Source organism: Myxocyprinus asiaticus, chromosome 24, assembly GCF_019703515.2.
Source record: "Myxocyprinus asiaticus isolate MX2 ecotype Aquarium Trade chromosome 24, UBuf_Myxa_2, whole genome shotgun sequence".
Classification (NCBI taxonomy): Eukaryota; Metazoa; Chordata; class Actinopteri; order Cypriniformes; family Catostomidae; genus Myxocyprinus; species Myxocyprinus asiaticus.
In genome coordinates, this window is record NC_059367.1 from 18,422,221 (window position 1) to 18,443,861 (window position 21,641).

Sequence of the window (21,641 nt, forward strand, 5' to 3'; positions counted from 1 at the left end):
ATAATAATAATAATAATAATATATATATATATATATATATATATATATATATATATATATATATATATATATATATATATATATATATATTTGTGTTTTTATTTTACCCCGTAGCCTAACGGGGTTAATCTAATGATACGGACCCTGCTCTATGTCAAGCTTTATATTATATTTAGTCAATAAATCATATTAAATTATTGATAAATATAAATATCAAACATAAAAATAAAATATTAGTCCATAAACATAAAATATAGGACACAAATAACTGATTTTCTGTGTATGTGCAAGAGCTCAAGGACGAAGGCAAAGAGGCAGCGCGTGTGCTCGCGCGCGCTCGTGTGCCTGTGCGTGCGATAATTTATCCAGCGTTGAGATGGCAAATGAGCAAAGACTCGCCCACATTTTCTGCCGACACTACGTAAATTTGTTTGCCCAATATCCGTTCCTTTAATACGTTTCTAGGCTGCCTTTCCCTAATCCTGAATTGATGTCTTAAATGCGGAGATAGATAGAGAACAGAGGATGCGCTATATTTATCGACGACTATATATTTTTGTTTTGTCCCCCCCCCCCCCCCCCCCCGTAACGCTCTCAACGTTCATCTTCTTAGATGACGGGAAATAAATGGACACTTCCGATTTTTTTTTTAAGCATCTAAAAGTAACAATTGATTCATGTATGACAAGCCTTCACCTTTGGACACCACCCAGGACTGTACAACTGGAAAACTTACCGCTTTTATAGAAAAGCAAATTTGGAAACTGGTCTCATAAATGTGACTGAAGAAACTGTCGCGAGGATCATGCATTCTGTTCCAATGAGGCGAAAGTGACGATCTCCGACATGTATGAGGAGAACCGAAAAAGTAAGTTTTATTTGATCATTTATTCATAAAAATATTTGTACTATTTAATAGTAGTTTTTATATAGGCTACCAATTGGTTGTCTACTTGAAGCTGAAGTTTAAGTTGTCAAATAATCATAATTTATTATTATTATTTTTTAAACAAGTTTTTCTTTTAAACTTGATATGTATTCAAATAATGGGTAACTGGATCTCCTCAGTCAGGCATATTGAGAAATGTACTAATTATAGGAACAAAACAATGTTCTAAATTGTAATTATAATGAAATATGAAGGTTTTTAGCCTCGAGGAGTGCTGCGATGAAATTATGAATTTATTTTTCCAATTAATGTTTCTCGTTCGGAGTACCAGATGTTTCTCTGCCGCAGGGTCATTTTCAGAGCACAACCAGCTTCTGATGTCTCGTTGCAAGCAATTGCGATCACAGATCTTATTTGTGAAATGTCTATGATATAACAGTGTATAGCAAGCAGTGCAGGTTAATGCACACAGTAGAGTGTAATACAGGGCTTCCCGTTGGCCTCTGGAGACAGCAAATTCTTGTTCTGCTGGTATAAGTTTGATTAAATCGTTTAAATCAAATTGAATTTAAATGTGGGCCTAATCTTTGATCCCTAACTAGCCCAAGAGCCAAATCCTTCAGCTTTTAGAAACAAGTCCGCACGTGAGTTTTGTTTGTATCTTTACACTTAAATAAGAAAAAAGAGGAAACACCTCTGCTTCTACTCGTATGTCATCAATAATTAATCATTCAATCATCCGTCATTAAATAACAACAACATCTGATGTTAACTGAATGAGTAAACACTCTTATAATGAATTCGAATTATTCATGGAACCACCTGTTTGTACTCCCAAATTTACCTTGTGCACGTTAAACTCTGTGTAATTACGTTGTAATTACAGCATGGTAGTATTATTGCCATGTAAAGTCACAGGCATTATTCATGCCTAAAAAACTATTTAGCCAGGTTTTAGACCCAATCCAGTGAGTACTATGAGGTCACTCTAACAAGGTAAATATTGAAAAAATAAAATATATAGAATATGCAAAAGCTTCAACTTATTCAGTACTGCAAGACATACGCCAGCAGCTGTGGTTCTAATTCTAATCATAATCATGGGCAGTATCAAGGTCGGTGTTTTAGAGGTGGAAATTACAAAAATGAAATTCTGTCATCATTTACTCACCCTGATGTTTATCCAAACCCATATGACTTTCTTTTTTTCCATGTAATACCTAAGGTGAGTTCTTTGAAGTATATCCCATGCCCTCTTCTCCCTGTTATGAAAGTGACCAGGGATTGGGTCTGTCATGCTCCAAAATGACAAAAACAGAAGCACCCTAGTATCATAAAATTATGGTATAAGTAGTTCATAAGACTTTCTCTGTTTAAGTTTTGAAATGGACTGCAAAAGTTGTATGGACTACAAAAAATTGTGTGTCGGTTTTTTTTGTTGGCTATTGACTCAGCTGACAAAGTAGGTATTGCTGCAGGACGGTGACCTCCAAATGAGGGCAGAATCTCCAAAAGAGGGTGAGGTTACTCCAGAAAGGGATTGCACCAACTCCAAAAGGGGGCATCACTTCCACTCACGGTTAAGTTTAGGGAAAGGGTTAGGTAAGGGGCTCCCTATATCTTTAATGGTGGTTTGGAGCTCCAGCATTTTTTGGAGCTCTGCCTGCAGCTATATCCTTCTCCAACTGATGCCAGTGGCCGCTGGTTTTTGTGTATTTCATGACTAAACCACACTGACGTCTATGGCGCCATGTTTGTGAAGATGTTCAGTGGATAGTAACCTACATTTTTGTCTGTTTCTCACAGAAAGCTAGTGTTTGGCTTCAGAAGACTTGGAATACAGTGCACGATTCATATGGAATACTTTTATGACACTTTTATGGTGCTTTCTGTCATTTTCATTTTGGAGCTTGTCAGACCCCATTCATATTCGTTGACAAGAGTGGCCAGGATATTCTTGAAAAAAGCAACTTTTGTGTTCCAGGGACGAAAGAAAGTCACACAGGCTTTTGAACAACATGAGGACGAGTTTAAATAGTTCCTACTTATGGGGGAAGTTTTATTTTTATTTGTTATATTCAGAAGTAGACCGATAAAAATTGATTGGTTTTACGAGATTGGTTAAACCAATTGGTTTTATGTGAACTTTGGACATACAGTACAGTAAACCTGTTATGCTTACCATTCAAGACTTTAAAATCAATTCTAATCAAAAGCAGAAGAAAGCCTGTTTTAGTCATTACAGTCAGGGATATCCACAGCTGTACTCTAAATAAACAAAAACTCTTACCGTTTCCTATAATTACTTCTTTTAATGACATGCTAGATTGGCCCCTCAATTTCCATTTAGAATGGCACCTTTATCAGCCCACAGCAGCAGTTGTGATAGCTCACTGTACAAACCTCAGACAGGAGTTTATTTCTGTCTCCTGCATACCCATTTAAAATTTTCAATGAAAGTACTGATGGTTGTTATCTCAGGCTGATAGGATTCCCTTCGGTCTCATTTAGGTGGTATGCTTATAATGAAGTTATAATTTGCTATCAGCTTAGTGTCTTCTCTTTCTCTGTCTCAGTTTCCGTTTTAATGTGCTAAATTGTCATGAGACATATTTGTACATTCAATTCATATTGACAAAGAGTTTGCATACAAATAAGACATTAAAGCATTTAAAAATAAAAGTAAAATGAGAATTATTATGATAAAAAATGTCTTTCCCCCTCCCCCGGCCGACTATTTCTGTTAGCTGACAGCTAGCTGTGCTGGAGGCTAACATCATCATGAGTCCACAGGTACTCAAATATGAAACCGCTGGCCCAGAATCCCATTCTGCACCCCCTCTCGTTTTGCTCACACTGTGAAGTAGGTCACAGCTGTTACTGTGTGGTTCTCTTCACCTAATGCAGAGCCCTCCTGTTCATTAGAGAGTGTGGCAGATTACAGAGCTTTGTCTACTTTATCTCTCTCTCCCTCACCCTCTTTAATATGACCAGAGTAATTAGACTTTCCATAGTTTTTAGTTACTCATGTCTCTGACTCTCCATCTATGTATCCAGATTACGATGAATACATGCTGTACTAACCGCCTTGATTAGACCAGTGGTTTCAACTGGTTTTGTTTCAGAACCAAGATTTTATTGGGCATCAAGTGGCGACCCAAAATATTTCCAAAATGGTTTATCGTACTAAAGTAAATAAAATGTCCTTAAAATCAAACATTGAAATGATATTACCATGGACTGCTTAGTACCAACAATATGCAAAACTCTTAATAAAAAATGGACAATTCTGTAATTGCATAAATAACATGGTGTGACGAGGAGGGTGGGGCCGGGACGTGAGTGCGCATGCCCGGACCCCAATCGGGCTAATCAGCAGAGGAGAGCGATAAAGACGTGCCAGATGCGGCAGCTGCGTGTGGCTCTCTCTCTCCCGAATTGCCGCATCCGGCTCTTCTTTATCCTTCTCTTTGGCTGATTAGCCCGATTGGGGCCCAAGTGTGCACACTCACAGCCCGGCCCCACCCTCCTCGTCACACATGGTATTTACGGCCTTTGACATCAGTGCATTTACTGCATTGGGAAAAATTTTCTACTCTCTTTTAAAAGTTGACAAGCCTCTTTTTTTGCTATCATAAATATATACAATTATAGGGTTAGTTGCAAATTTATTATTTGTGTTTAGCATTGTTATTTCCAACCTAGTCTCATAGAATGAATGTTACTATAACAACATTTTTGCAAACTGACTTTTATGTGCCGCATTCAACGTTTCGCCACAGTTTCCTGGTGAAATGAACACTAGAGGCGCTACAACAGCTGTGCGTTTCATGTGCTTTCACACAAATCACGGGTACTATGGCTGTTTAGGACTTTATAAACACGTATATTTCACTCTATTACTCACACCCAGTTATGTTATTACTTTAAAACAGTTTTACTCTAACTCATCATTTGAAAAATGACATATTTTAACGCTTGTATTACAGACCCACCTTCATTTACACATTTATTCAAGAGTGATTACCTTGCATTATAGCTCACCTCACAGAGTTTTGGACTTTGGACTCGAAGTCCAAAGTTTTAGGTTAGGGAGGAACATTTTACTTAGGTTAGGGAGGAACGTTTTACTTATTAAAACATCCATCTATACTGTATTCACCTTAAAAATTTTGGTTTGCAAAAATGTTGCCATTGTCAGGAAAATTTCATAAGACCAGGCTGTTTTTTTCCCTGCTGTCCATGACCCTATCAGAACCACCAGTTAAAAACCACTGGATGGGACTATCAATACAATAAATGTAAAGAACGCAGAACACTCCTACTAACCAAACATAACCTTTCTTTTTACTCCTAACACTGTGTCCAAAGCAGGTATAAGGAATTTATAAGTCCACACTGAAATAAAAAATTATCCAACACAATCAGAACATATTTGATGTTTAATATACAGTTATATAAAGTGATATTTTGTAGCAATTATATTTTACTGTGGGTGCAGCTAACCAGCACAATGTGACAGTAATAGAATCTAAGCGGCTTACAAAATATCCTGATACTTTGCTGATATTTTATTAAGTATTTAAACACTTTGCTGCTAAAATATCAGGAGAATCCAGAAAATCTGAAAGACGGATATATATATATATATATATATATATATATATATATATATATATATATATATAAAAAGTGAATATCTTCATGTCACTTGCATTCAAGAATAGCTCCCGTGTCACTCATTGCTTTTTAAAACACATTTGTTAAATTTAGCTCTGAGACTTCAGCAACTGGTTGTTTGCTGTGTCATCCACACATTTGGCCTTTCATTAAGTGACTAAACCTATCTTTTTAGGGAATGGGTGCTCCAATGAGGATGAGGAGGGTGGTGGTGAAGCGGAAGAGGAGGAGGAAGAGGGAGGAGGAGAGGGTGATGAGGGTGATGAGGAAGAAAAGGATGAATGGGAGGAGAATGGGCGGCCGAAGATGAACCGCACGGAAACACTTAACTCCACCACCAGCTCCACTGGAACACAGAAGAAGAAGAGTCAGCATATGAAGAAGCAGGTTCAGGGCAACAACCAGGTGCAACGTGCCCCTAGAGCTCTTTACTGCCTTAAACTGAACAACCCCATCCGCAGAGCCGCCCTCCACCTTGTAGAATGGAAGTATCCATTAACAACTCATTCTCTGACTGAAAGCAAGTGTTACTAATAATAATGATTGGCCTATTCATGAAACGTGAGCAGAAAGAATTTCTGTGTTCTTAAAGGGATAGTTCACCCAAAAATTAAAATTCTATCATCGTTTACTCACTCTAATGCCATCCCTGATGTGTATGACTTTCTTTCTTCTGCTGAACACAAATATTTTTAGAAGAATATTTCAGCTTTGTAGGACCATACAATGCAAGTGAATGGTAACCAAAAGTTTGAAGCTCCAAAATCACATAAAGGCAGCATAAAAGTAATCATTAACACTCCAGTGGTTAAATCCAAATATTCAGAATTTATATGATAAGTGTGGGTGAGAAACAGATCAGTATTTAAGATAAAAAAATTCTCCTCCGTGCCTAGTAGGTGGCGATATGCACAAAGAATGCAAATTGGCAAATACAAAAGAAAAATAAAGTGAAAGTGAAACTGGAGATTAATATTAAAAATGACTTAAATATTGATCTGAATATTGTTTAATCTTGCACAACCATGGTTTCTGAATGGGGACAACATGATTGTAGATGTTTTTCAGCCCCCTGCATGTTGGTGTAATTTTGAAAAAGGAAAACAATTCAAATAGACAAAAGAATTAAAGAGCAGAAATATTTGTAAAAAGTCTTTGTGTTCAGCAGAAGAAAGTCATACACATCCGTGATGGCATGAGTGAGTGAGTAAATGATGAGAGAATGTGTATTTTTGGGTGAACTATCCATTTAAAAACATAAATGTAAACTGTTGCATTCACTGCAATGTACATAAGAATAGTTTTATAACTGATTGACACCGAAATTCTTTCTGCTTGTGTTTCATGAATGAGACACCAATAAATGTATGAAAAAATGTATAACATCATAAATTGTGAAAACATATTTAAACTTTATTTAGTGGTATTTACATTATTAACAAACTATTAACACAATTCAATTTAAAGTGATAATATAAGCAAATGTTAAAAAATCCCTGATTGCTGAAACATTTACCCTTTATTTGTTGTGAACACGAGTAAGATCAAATACCTTTTTTGGTCTCCTAACTCACTTTATAATGATCACATTATGAACATAATGACACTATAATAGGTTAGAGTTGTAAAATTGCATTTTACCTTAACATCTAAATCTCCAGACCATTTGATATCTTCATTCTTCTGGCCATCTTTGCTAATTGTGTTGCTTTGGGGGTCTCTAAGCCTTTTCCTGAAGACGACTCAAATGCCACCAACCATGACCTAGTAAGTATTGAGAGAGAGAGAGAGAGAGAGAGAGAGAGTGAGAATGAAATTGGGGTGGACTAAATTTTAGTTCAGCTCCGATAATGGATTTTTTCAAAGAGATTGAAGAACATTTATGAAAAGCTACTACATTTTGTGTTTTGCAATTAACTGTAAATTAAGTGTCAGTTATTGTAGTATTTTGGTTATCTTATGGGTTTCTCTTTGTAACATCCATCAGTTTAAATTGGCTCTATTGCATTATAGACATCAAAAAATTATATTTGTAATGTAAAGTTCTGTATTGTAGCATAAGAGTGTGCAACAGCAACAAGAGAGAGAAGAGTCAGAGGGACAGGGAAAGCGGTTTCCCTTCCCAGGTTTGTTTCATAATCAGAGATACTGGGATGGTGCCCAGAAAAGAGTGCTGACCGAATTCCCGCTGACCCATTTGGGAGGTGTGTAATGGATCTCAGGTGCAGCCAGAATCATGTATGTGTCTGCGTTTATGTAATGTTAGTAATATCCAATGGCCTGTTGCTTCTGGTCTTTTTCTGGTCTCAGTCTGGTTTGTCTCTTGGTATTGTAGCTCACTTGTTTAGGTGCCCATTTTCTGTTTCTGTTGTCATAAATTTGAGCTTTGCTTCCCCTCTACTCTTTTTTTTTTTTTTTTTTTTGTCTGTCAGAAATATATAATCTCACTGTAATTTATATCCAAATTAAAGACAATTGCTTTGGAATAGCTCTCACCAAAATTCTGTCTTTATTTACTTATCCTCATTTCAAACCTGTTTTATTTTCTTTCTTGCTTCCGTGGAACACACAGGAAGATGTTTTGTAGAATGTCCTGACTGGTCTTTGCCATACAACAAAAGTGAATACAGACTGGGGCTGTCAAGCTCCATAAATGACAAAGATTTTCAGCAAATAATAACTTTTGGTCTATTCCTAGCATAAAAAGTTTGTATGACTTCAGAAGAAACAAAATCAAATTGGTTTTGGACCAAAAGAAGGTGAGTAAATGGTGATAGAACTTTTAATTTTTTTGGGGTAAACTATTCTTTTAATACATCACAGGGCTTTTACAGCAATGAGAGCCACACAATTACCTCAACTCAAAACTCACTGGGTGGGTTGTTTTGCTGCTGTCGCTGAATAAGGAAGCCTGTTTGTTGAATGGTTTTCAATCTGAATGTTGTATAATCGTGCACAACCATGGTTTCTGAATGAGGTCAACTTTATTGTAGATGTTTTTCAGCCCCCTGTACGTCGGTGTAATTTTGAAAAAGAAAAACAATTCAAATAGACAAAAGAAAACTATTTATTAAGTAGGCCCAGACGGAAACTGCGCACAGAACTCTCAGCACCATTTACCATAGAATACAATGTTTAAATCCCTTCTGTAGAATTCCGTAGATTTTCCCTCAAAATTAGCCCATACAATAAAAAAAAAGATTCCGTCTGAGCCTATTAATGAGTCAATTCATTCATTTGTTGGCTGTCAGTTCAGTTTGACACTTACATAGACATCAGAAATCAAATCCCTAAGCATGTCCTCTATAAAATCATGTTATTTAGAATGTACTTTTACATATATTATCCCTCTGAAAATACATACAAACACACACAAGAGGGGAGTTGGCCTCAAGCAGGAGAGTTTTGTCATTTTACTCATTGAAGCCAAAACATTATTTTGAGTCCTACTGTTGTCGCAATGTCAAATTACTGGAAGCTTTGTATTTTAAATATTAGAATCTGAACATCAGGTGAAAATCTCTCTTTTGCTGTTTGATGATATGGTATTACACTTTAATCCCGTTGTGCAGCCCTCACAAATTCCCTTACCTCCTACAACCTTTGATTCCCTTCCCTCAGAGAGTGTCACATGATTCACTCAACAGCAATTCTCAATCGCATACACCAACAGTCCTGCATTACCAATAGGGGTGAGAATCAGCAGGGACCTGGAAATATGATAATATATCAAAATCAGGGTCGCGTTACAATAATATCACAACATATTCAGTACTGTCTAGATTACTTCAGAATTGTAATCCAGTTTTACTCCAAATGTGGTCTTACTCCAGCAATTTCGGCATTACAAATGCCATCCATGTGAGGTAACAGATGAGACTAGTTATACATTTGTGAATAAAACGTTTCAAAAGTTATTTCAAAAGCACATTCATGTAAATCAAGTACTTGAAACTAAAACTAACTTTGCCATGCTAATTCATTCGTGGCATTCATGTGTGGATTAGGTTGTGAAACCGAAATGATGTGTATTTGGGCATTGTGATGCGTTTGATTTACAAAACCCTTCCAAAGACATAGTGACACATGGTTATATGATAAACAGAGTGATAATTCATATAATAATTAAATGTGTTCCCTGGAGGTGGTAAGACATTCAATGTAAATTTGAGAAAATACGCAAGCACACCAAATGCTTATTTAGATTTGATGTGGAATCACAGAGGCTAGGATAGTTTTGGAAGGCAGAGTTTTCTTTGCACAGTAATGTTTTTTAATGCCCTGTGTCTCCTTAAAAGTGAAATGCTTTTTGTAAATCCAGTGGTCAAATGCTGAGTGAGACCGCTTCATCTTAATTGTAATTATAGCCACCTGGCTTGTGGCTAGGATCAGGTCTGTGTTTGCAATTCCACAACCCTCTCCCTCTCTTCTGAAAACACTTAAAGATGACACTTTTGCAATTTGATTCCATAATCCAGATTACATGTAATCCAGTACTACCCAGCACTGGATATATTTTTATTTAGTGTATTGCAACTGATATTTTGCAATCTTTACTCACTTGCTTTTTATTCATCTTCATTGGACTTAAGTGCTTTGCTCAACAAGTGCTGAACTTCCTGCTTTACTTCATCATAGAGCCATAAAAGTACCATTAAGCATGGGAACATTAGTGTCAGTAAAAAAAAAAAAAAAAAACAATGTGAGGGAATAGCATAGTTTGGTTCCAGCATGTTTATTATTACATAAAATCGAAATGTTCAGCTGTAAAAGGATCAGTACTGACATCCTAATAAGTTATATTCTCATTTTTAAAAGATTGTTCCAAGTATACATATTAGTGAAATAGAAATAATTCATTCTTCATTGACCTAATGCAGCAGTACATTTTGTCTTCTTACAAACGTGCTCTGAGTGGTGCTTAATCTCTTTATTTTTAAAAAAAATGTAACTTAAAATATAAATTATTGGCGTTAAAATAGCAATATAGTATCGTGAGGTAAAATACTTTGAACAATAAGATATTTTCCCCACCTCTAGTGATGTCCATGTGAACTCATAGAATCAGTAAGTATCAGTCTACAAGTCATCGTAGCAACCTGTGTTTAAGACTACAGGGCTTTAATTTGCTTGCGGAAGTTCCTTTTAAAAGTTCGTGGCAGGGCTGCATCCAGGAAATGAAATAACGGATTTCTCCGTGGCTGCAGTGAGGCATGCGACAAATGTGAGGCTACATGAGCATGCAAAGGTCACTGAGTACTGAGAGAAATCTTAAAAGAAAGAAAATTTCCCCAGGCTATTGCTTCTAAGTGGGGGTCGCACCAAATTAAACACCTTTCATTTTAAAAGCCTCTAGTCCAGAAATCCTTTCTCCGCATCTCAGTCTGCACACTAGCGCTTTCATAGCGCTATGGAATCATCCATGTGAGTCTCGTAATTTGTCCCACTGTCATTTCGAGTGTACGAGCGTGTGTGACTGTGCCTTATTTGTACTCAAATGCTCAGTGAAACCAAGCAGGACTTGATGTTAAGTTCTGTATAGTGGAGAGGATCTTTCCTAAGGCATGTGAGAGAAAAACAGGACATGAGAGAGGAGATAAATCAAGTTGTATGTGATCAGGACCCTGGACACAACCCTCCTCAGGCATTGCCTCCTGCCTGTCCCATTAGAGTGCCACTTTCTTTTTATAGAAGAAGAAGAATTTGCATGCAAAGAAAGAGAAAGTGGCACTAAACTGAGCAAAGAGCCACAATTGTGCACAACTGAGTAGTCTACTGTAAGGAAGACTAATGAATGAATGCTAAGTAGAATATTTTACCCAAAAATTTACTCAAGCCCACATTGTTCCAACCCTGTGTAATTTCCTTTCTTCTATAAAACACAAAAGATCTTAGGCTGAATGTCAGAAGTTATGTTTTCTGTACAAGGAAAGGAAAACAAAAGCTCAGACATTTTGTCTTGCATCACGTTTGTGTTTAACAGAAGAAAGAAAGTGTGGTCAGAACGACATTAGAGTTCATAAATGATGAAGAAAAAAATATTTTTCAATTATCTCTTTAAGGAAACTTCACAACCAAGAACATCACTTGATCTCTGTATTCATACACAGAGTGGTTGTAATAATCATCTGCTGGATTACAGTACATACAGAACTAGATTTGTATTTCCAGAAGAAAACACAACTACTTGCAAAGCGTTGTGTTACTGTAAAGTTTTAGGTTTAGTTCTTTAGGTTTTTAAAGTTTTTTATGTGTTTGTAAAGTTTAGGTTCTGTGTAAATAAAATGCCGCATTAGAGTCGCCATATACTTTGCTGTTGTCATAATGCTCAGTGCGCTTGACTTGAGATTTTAAAACTTTAATATTATACTGTTTGTGTTAATATAACGTCTCGGTTATATACGTAACCTCGGCTCCCTGAGATGAAGGGAACGAGACATTTCATGCTAATGCATATATAAGGAGTCCTTCTACATGACCTAGTTGAAACCTCACTACAATAACGGCAATATTCTAATATTGGCTTTGGTGTTTGAGCCCTGCCCTTTTGGCACAAAGCTGTCCGCTATAAAACCAGGTGCGCAAACACCATTCCTCAGAATTTTCTGACTCAGGGACAAGGAGCGCATCGTTTGCAACTCAAAAGAACTCTTAGTCTTGTAGTGTGGCCAGCGTTCGAAATGTCTTGTTCCCTTCGTCTCAGGGAACCGAGGTTACATACATAACCGAGACGTTCCCTTAAGTCTCAGTACACTTGACATGCATGCTAACGCATATGGGGAACAGAATCCCATCATGCCACAATGGCCTGAATGCAGGCCGTTGTAAACTTTGTGATTTAATCATGCTTACCTATAGTGGCGCCGGCTTCAGGTGCGTGATACGCAGATATAGTCGCCACATAAACTTTGAGCATTGAAGGAGTGAGTCCTGCATCTAATCGATCTTGAAGAAATATGAAAATTTCATGTATGGGGCAGTTTACTGGGTCTTTGCCATGTGAAAGACACCAGTCAGTGAACACATTCCATTTTAGCGTGTAGAGGTGTCTCATGGACGGCGCTGTGGCCTTTAAAATGGTGTTCATGACTGAATGCATCAGTTCTGGCACATTTAGCACTCTCTGTTCAGGGGCCACACATGCAGGTTCCACAGCTTGGGCCTTGCCAGATTGTGCCTTGTGCCTTAGAGAGGAGATCCCTCCTTAGCGGTATTTCCCATGGTGAGCTGTATAACATCTCTATCACTGATTGGGCCATTTCGGCGCAACCAATAGAAACATTTCCTTGTCCTCTCAGACTTTGCATATGACAGAGTGAATTAGGCACACCGGGGGAAATGCATATTTGTGTTTTGCCGGCCATTTGTGGGCCATTGCGTCCACTCCCAGCGCGGCTTGGGACTTAGAGTACCAGAGGGGACAGTGTGCGTTCTCCACTGAGGCAAATAGATCGATTTCTGCTCTGCCAAATATTTCCCAAATCCTCAGGACAGTTTGAGGATGAAGTCTCCATTCCCCCTGTATCACCCCTTGGCGTGGCAATAGGTCCGTACCATAATTCAGACGGCCTGGGACATATGTCACTCTCAGGGAAAGGAGATGACGCTCACTCCACAGGAGGAGGTGACGCATCAGTCTCATCAATGGCAGTGAAAGAATTCTCCCTTGGCGGTTTATATATGCCACAACTGTCATGTTTTCTGAGTGAACCAGAACATGTCAGTGTGCTATTTCTGACTGAAAAGCCTTCAAGGCTGCCCAGTCTGAACTGAGACAGACACTGTAGAATGGCCTGAACGTGGTTACTCGTGAGGTGCGCATGCCCACTCATGGAGTCGAGGCGGGCTCCCAAAAAGGAGATTTGTTGGCTGGTAGAGGCCCAAGCTGTTTAGATGCTAAAGCAGTAAGTCTCTGTGCTGGCATAACAGAGCTTCTGTTTGAGCCAGTTACAGCCAGTCATCGAGGTAGTTCAAAATACACATGCCCCTCAGTTTCAGATGGGCGAGAACTGCATCGATGCACTTTGTGAACATGCAAGGAGCCAGAGACAGCCCGAAGGGCAGGACTTTGAATTGATACTCCGTTCACTCGAACGTGAATCTTAAAAACATCGTGTGACGTTGTACAGTTTGGACATGAATGTACACATCTTTTAGATCTATCGATGCAAACAATTGTCTGGGCAGACATGCGATAAGATCCTTGTCTGAGTAATCATTTTGAATGGGTGCTTTGCAAGTGTGCGATTCAATTGTCTCAGATCTAGGATTGGCTGAAGCCTGCCATCTTTCTTTTGGGACAAGAAAATAACGGCTGTAAAACCCTTTTTGGGTTTGACAATTTGGAAAAATCTCTATCACGTTTTTCGTGAGGAGATTGTGTATTTCAGCTCATAACACTAGCGCGTCTTCGGATGGAACCGTGGAAGACAGAACGCTGTTGAAACAGGGTGGTCGCGTGCAAATTGGATCGTATACCCATGTTGTATACGATTGTTTTTAGCATCCAATCTGAAATACCCATAAGGGCTTGCCACGCGGACAGAGGGCAATTTAGTTTGTTAATTGTATGATATAATGCACCGCTTGCCAGTGAGAAGCGGTTGTGCACAATGTGTGGGCTTTGAAAAGGAAAAGAGCTCTTTCTTGGGAATGTGTGAGCGTCTCATGCATGTGCAACGAGCGCTGTATTCTTTTTTGCATTTATTGCATTTTTTATAGTATTCATACAAATGTGAGACACAGAAACAATATTTTGAACAATAATTGTGAACAGCAATATTCCTTTCCCGACAAACAACAGTGGAGAGATGGGGAACAGTGTTGTGTGTCTCCAATCGAGCCTTCTTCGAAGCAGACCCGGAGGGAACAGCGGGCTCTGCATTTGCTGATACGGCTCCTTCTGTTTGGGCTTGCGTGGCCTCACCGGTGGCTTGGCAGTGGCAGGTGGTTTCACTGAGGCAGCGGGCATGGGGCTTTTGTCTGGGCGCTGGCTCGAAACAGAGTGGGAGTGAACTGGCTGTGATACAATACTCCGTTTCAGCATAAAGTGTCTCATAGCCTGTGAGTGTTGCTGAGTCACGACGTAATGCTCAGCAAACTTATCCACAGAGCCACCGAAGAGGCAGCTGGAGAAATTGGAGCATCCAACAGAGCGGCTTTTTCCTTGTCACTCATTTCCATGAGGGTCAGCCAGATGTTGCCAGAACTACCAAGCTTCCCATTGACTTGCCAGTGGCCTGTGCAGTGACTTTCGTGGCACTCAGTGCTAAGTCCGTAGCGGTGCGGAGCTCTTTGAATGTCTCTGGATCGTAGCCTTGCTCATCCATTTGCTTGAGGAGCTTGGCTTGAAAGACCTGGAGCACCGCCATCACGTGGAGTGCTGAACCAGCTTAGCCTGCTGCCAAGTATGCTCTTCCAGCCAGTGTGGACGTCAGTCGACAGGACTTGGAAGGATGAATGGGGAGTGATTTCCACTCCCTGCTACTCGCTGGGCAGAGGTGTGCCGCAAGTGTCTCCTCCACAGTGGGTAGTTGGGCGTAACCATTTTTTCCCCCATGATCTACTTCTGAGAGTATGTAATCACTGCGCAGGCGTGCTGAATAGGGCGTGCACCAGGATTTTGACAGTTCGTTATGAACTTCAGGGAAGAACGGGGCAGATCTATGAGTCGCGGTCGCTTGACGGCATCCGGATTGCAGGAACCATTCATCTAGGTGAGATTGTGTAGGTTCCTCTGGAGGAGACCACTCAATATCGAGTTCTTCGACCACCCTTGAAAGGACGCGAAGCATCTCCTTGTCAGTGGCGCGTACACGCTACTCGCCCTCGCTGGGGGAAGGAGCAGTAGCATCTTCCACTGACCACTCACCTGATGCAGTGAGAGACATGACATCGTCATCATCCCCAGCATCAGAACTGCCAAATGAGACGAGGCTGTGTGCTCCTGTGGAGGATCGGAGATTGTCACGCACATAATGTTGCATGGAGATTGAGGGGCTCAAAATTCACCTCAAATTCATACTGCTCAACCTCGCAGCCCCACCATGTCTCCTCATGTGATCCCTCGGGTATCACAGAAGAGGCAGGTGGGAGGGTGTGGGGGGCTAAATCATCTCTTAGAACGAGGGTGATTCACGAGCGCAGTGTCTTGAGACTCATGCCCTTGCAGTGAGGGCAGTCTGTCACCAGATCTGACGGCGGGATGTGCCTCTCGCACAAGGAACACTTATGGAATGACATCTTTAAAAAGACACGAACAGCAAGAAGAATGCTATTCTTCTCACCACAATTGTACAGAGCGGTTATCTATGTTACTGTAGACTTTGTCAATTCGAACCAGTCTGGCCATTCTCTGTTGGCCTCTCTCTTCAACAAGGCATTTCCTTCCACAGAACTGCCCCCCACTGGAAGTTTTTTGTTTTTGGCACCATTCATAGTAAATTCTAGAGACTGTTGTGGGTGAAAATCCCAGGAGATCAGCAGTTAGAGAAATACTCAGACCAGCCCGTCTGGCACCAACAATCATCCATGCGATTATATAATCATCCAATTATGTGGCAGCAGTGCAGTGTATAAAATCATGCAGATATGGGCCAGGAGCATCAGTTAATGTTCATATCAACCATCAGAATGGAGAAAAAATGTGATCTCAGTGATTTCAACCGTGGTATAATTATTGGTGCCAGATGGGCTAGGTTTTAGTATTTCTGTAACTGCTGATCTCCTGGGATTTTCACAAACAACAGTCTTTAGAGTTTACTCAGAATGGTGCCAAAAACAAAAAACATCCAGTCAGTGGCAGTTCGGTAGACAGAAATGCCTTAATGATGAGATGTCAACGGAGAATGGCCAGACTGGTTCAAACTGACAGAGTCTATGGTAACTCAGATAACCGCTCTGTGCAATTGTGGTGAGAAGAGTCTCTCCAAAAGAGTGTTTTGGCAGCACGAGGGGGACCTACACAATATTAGGCAGGTGGTTTTAATGTTGTGGCGGATCGGTGTATATATACACACAATATACAATATACCATTGCTTTATAAGGATACTCAACTCCTACCGAAGCGCTGTGGGGAACCAGGATGCTGAAGCGGCCCGTTCACCAGCGAAGAGGTGGAGTGATGTTCGCTGGAACACTACAGGGGAGCGGAGAGTCTTCTTGTTGCTGTGAAAATCCCTTCCGCTGACTCATGTAATCGGTGGCGAAGCAGTAGAGGGCTTCTAGACGAGAGATGAATCGCTGTCTTGAAGCAAGAAAATTCTGAGGAATGGTGTTGCATGCCTGCTTTTATAGCAGACAGCTTCGCGTCTAAAAGGGTGGGGCTCAAACACCATAGCCAATATTAGAATATTGCCATTATTGTAGAGCGGTTTCAAGGTCGTGTGGAAGGACTCCCCATATGCGTTAGCACACAATGTCAAGTGTACTGAGTCGTAAGGGAACTATAATAACACAAAGTTTGAATGAATATTGTATTTTATGTGGTTCAAGCTAAAATAATTGCTGAAGAAAAATACGAGAGGAATTTCAGTACAGTGCTGCCTTTCAAGCAGTGGAATTGTTTCAGATGGGGTGAGCATTTCTGCTAATTAACTGTGATTTTGCCTGTTCTTTTTCAATAGACCTTAGTCAGTAGACAGCATGTTTAATTTACAGGAATGAAATCAAGGGTAGTTGGGATAGACATACAGCCTGTTCAATAGGTTGTATGGTCTAATCTAAGGTCACATCCATGTTTTCTGTTGAAAATGCATTGATTTTTATATGTTTGCTCCACTCATCAAAAACAGAGACTTTCAAAAACGCAAAGCACGCTAGTTCTGCAAGCTTTGAAATATTATGACATTAGGAAACTAAAAAGGATTAGTGTGGACTTTTAATTTTCACAACCTACGTTTTCCAGTTTTTTGCCGAAAATGTTTGGGAAAGAAATATGTGATGTACTCCATCAAAATTGGGCAGTCTCAGCTTTCAAACTATGTCAATGTTATCATGAGATTCAAACTATAAATGTTTTTTTTTTTTTTTTTTTTTGCTTTTAAATGCTTTGTCAAACTACTTCAGCTGCCGTCAATTTAAATTGGAGCACTGCATATAGTGTCTCTCCACAGATCAGTGCTCCTCATTTATCTCAGAAAGTTATCCAATGTCCACAGTTAGTTAGCTTGAAAAAATGAACTCTAGAGAAGAGAAAGTAGCTAAAAATTCAACAGCAGATGCGGAGTGGATGCAATAAAATTCTGACTATTTTAGCCTGTAGAAGTGTGATCTCTGCGTGGATGCGCAATTTTCTTGTGGATGCACGAACTCCAGCAACAGCTCCAAGATGTGTGTGTCTATGCTGTGTGTGTGCTGGTGCATGCCTAAGTGTAAATAAATGGATATGTTCTAAGTATGCTTTATGGGGCCGCATTGATGCTTTAATACAAAGCAAACTGCGGTACATTTAAGAGGTACAGTAAAGTACATTCATCAGTATGTGTGTTCCCTTGCAAATCTAACCCTTGTTTTGGCATTGCTAGTGCCATGCTCTACCAGTTAAGCTAAAGGAACACTCATATGGTTTATATTACATTTATACAATGAAAGAACAAAAGACAACTATGCTCTAAATTATTTACTTTAAATTAGTTAAAACTGGGAAAACTAATGCATAATGTGAACAAATAATAACATTGTTTTAAGTTTAATATTCATATGGGCTCACAGTGCAAGCTGGGTTAAATCCACCTGCAGTGCTTCCTACTGTTGGGCTTGTTTGGAGGATAACATGACAACAAAATGATTTGAAAGATAAAGAGACAGGCTGGGTTATAAAAAGAGAGAGGAAGAGAGAGTGGTGGTCAGGGGAGATTGTAGATGCCTGTTCGTTTGGCTGCTCTAAATGCTCTTGGTCTTGATAAGCAGCTTACTGTATGCTTCCTCCCCTGTCTCTCATCACCCTCCCCCCCATCACCCCATCTATCTCTCTCTTTCCCTCTCTCTCATGCTCTCCATCTTTGTTCAAATGCTTAAAGCCACATCCTGGAGTCCAGGTGCAAAGGAGGGGACGTGTATTTAATGAGTGTGCGTGTTTGCTGTCAGTTTGTCCTGTCACAGAGCTGGTTGCTCTTTCCCTCTGCCATATTGTTTGCTGTATATTACAGTCCATCATCTTGGTTTCAGTTATCTTTGGTTCATTACTCCAAGACATTCTGTGTATATTATGCTATTACATCAATCATTCAGTTACAATGTGATGCAATAGATACATAATGAATGTTGCAATGGTTAATTACTCATCTATGGGAGGAAATGAATAAGGTTGGAAATCGAGAACCAGTTTTTATTCCGAACAATTAAAAAAAAGATATTAATAAATCGGTCAAAAACAGTCGGTTCACTTGAACTGTTGTTTTGAATCGCTTAGTAATTCACCCACTCACTAAATCGGTCGGGGCAGTTTTTTACTGAACCACATCTCATTACTTGTTGTATACAACCTGAGATTGTTTAGGTTTTGTTTTTCAGTTTTTTGTTAGGACAAATTATTATAAGGGGAAATTCTTCCTCAAAAGTACTAAAATAATAGTTCATGGATGTTCTTTTCTGTTCCTCTCAGTGTGCAAAAACCTTTTGAAAACATCCAACAGAAGCATATGGTCCAGAAAATGGAAGTTTATGCTGTATGCCATTTTACATTAAATCAAGTACTGCAGTGTGTGTGTGGTTATTATTGCCCATATGGTATTGTCCATCCTCCTCTGTCTCAGTCTATGAACTTAAACAGACGGTGTTAGGATGTTTGAGGTTTGGTTTGATATGTTTGTTTATATAGATGAAGTATATGTGTGTGTGTGTGTGTGTGTGTGTGTGTGTGTGTGTGCGTGCGCACAAGTGTGTGCCGCCACAGTGCACAGGCTGCTGTTGTACGGCAGCAGCGGAGAGAGAAGAGAGGATGACAGATTAGTAATCCTTTGAAACACAAACAAATCCCCATTTGAAAGTCCAGCGGTCCAGCTCAAGACTGGCTTGCATGATCCCTCTGTCTCTCTCTCTCTTATTTTGTCTTTCTTTCACTCGCTGTTTGGTGATGTGGACAGGTCATAAGGTCATACCAGCACCCCCACTTATAGTACATGCACCTATAAACATTACAACACACACTTGCCTATGCACACACACATATGCTATAATGGCTCTTGCATATACGCACATTCTCAATCCCTATATGTTTATTTTAAATGACAGTATTTAAAAAAAAAAAATTAAATCCTAGTTGGGTGAAACAAATATTCACACACACACACACGCACACACACACACACACACACACACACATACATACACACACACACACACACACACACACAAACAACTGCAGCGTTGGTGCAGTAGCTTTTTGATTTGACTGATTCGAGTGCCTCAGGAATTATTGTAATTTCTGTGTAGAGGACTGTTGAACTGTGTTAAAATGGGATGGACAGAGGAGTGTGCTAATAAATTCTTCTCTTTCAACAATCCACCTCTGCATCTATTCTGAAACATGTTTAATTCCAAGAAAATGCCTTAATCTTTCAGAAATAATCATTCTGATATAACAGCTAAATGCTGTGTTTGCATTGTACTGTTGCTTGTTTTGGATAAGGAACAGTACAATGTGTGTACATTATGTACAGTTTGTTTATTTTGATATGTGTGTTTTGTGTCACTCTATTGCAATACTGCGCGCTGCTTTGTGCATTTGTATATTTATATTAGGGAAGCATGATATATCGCTGCTGAACTTATCACTGTCTGACAATATTAGTATTTTTTTATTTTTTATTATTGGCATCTGCATGCTCAGACTGATATTGGAAGCAGCTACTATGAAAATTTTTTTTGTTTTGTTTTGTTTTGGCTACTATGAAAACTTTTTTTGTTTTGTTTTTTTATCACAATTTTGCATCTTTTATGGTAAATTATGGTACCAAAAAAAAAAAAGCAAAGCAAAGCATAGAATTATAATAGAGCACAACAGTGAGGTTCCAGAAGTAAAAATCCCATTTTCAATAATTTATAAAACCTTACTTACCAACTATGAGCTCTGGGGTTGTTAATCAATGGTATATGATTAGCCTATGTTAAAGCCATCGGTCTGCGTTATTTCAACTTTTTTTTTTAATGTAAAAAAGTCGTATTTAATAGTGGAATTTCTGGTGAAAAACTACATTACCTATGATCCTGGGAGGAAACGATCCACCAATCAGAGGGTCGAGGCCAACAAAACGCACCAAACAAGCTGTGCAGCTACCACCCACTCTTGATGTGCTGTAAATTATACAGTCATTTTGGTCTCTCTACGCTGTCAAACTACTTAAGTATATATTTGTTGTTAACTGAATATTGCAATAAAACCATAAAATATAGTTTCTTTACTTATAATCAACTACTTTAAATCAATAGTCATATATTTTTCCATAATTTTTAATTATGTATTTTAATTACAATACTTCATATGATTGCAGTTCATTCCCTCATGATAGACGTTAAGTACACAGTCTTGTTCCTTTGTCTTTTTGAATGATTTTTAAAACTTTTTTGCCTCAAATTAAAGTTTGTAATGTTGTTATATACCTTGGAGCTGGCTGGTTTTGTTCATGCATTACAACAATGAAATGAATGAATGAGAAAAAGGCTTCCGAAACCAAGATGGCTGAAAAAGTGTGTGGGCGCTGCTTTGCACTATACCTGCCATCATTTGGGTTATCGAACTTAACATAAAAATAATTATAAAATCATTTTATCCAAAGCAACTTCAAAGCATTCAAGGTATATATTTTATCTGTATGCATGTTCCCTGGGAATCTAACCCATGACCTTGGTATTCTATATTTATGTGTGTGTTGATCCTGTCTCCTCCCACTCTGTGTCTTCAGGAACAAGTTGAATATGTGTTTCTGATCATCTTCACTGTTGAAACGTTTCTGAAGATCCTGGCATACGGCCTCGTCATGCACCCGAGCTCCTACATCCGCAACGGCTGGAACTTACTGGACTTTGTCATCGTCATCGTGGGGTACAGCACCATCCTCACCACTCTGCCAT

The 21,641-nt window shown here is 39.1% G+C and overlaps 1 protein-coding gene across 1 annotated transcript in view; it reads left to right on the top strand.

Annotated features, from left to right (window-relative positions):
* Nucleotides 1-663: 663 nt before the first annotated feature.
* The window catches only part of LOC127414877 (voltage-dependent L-type calcium channel subunit alpha-1D-like), a 64,424-nt gene continuing 43,446 nt past the window's right edge, over nt 664-21,641 (top strand). Inside the window, exons 1-4 of the mRNA XM_051653248.1 lie at nt 664-868; nt 5,745-6,057; nt 7,231-7,336; nt 21,473-21,612. Of these exons, the coding sequence (XP_051509208.1) occupies nt 847-868; nt 5,745-6,057; nt 7,231-7,336; nt 21,473-21,612 (581 nt within the window). The 5' untranslated portion in view covers nt 664-846. The remainder of the gene's footprint in view (nt 869-5,744; nt 6,058-7,230; nt 7,337-21,472; nt 21,613-21,641) is intronic.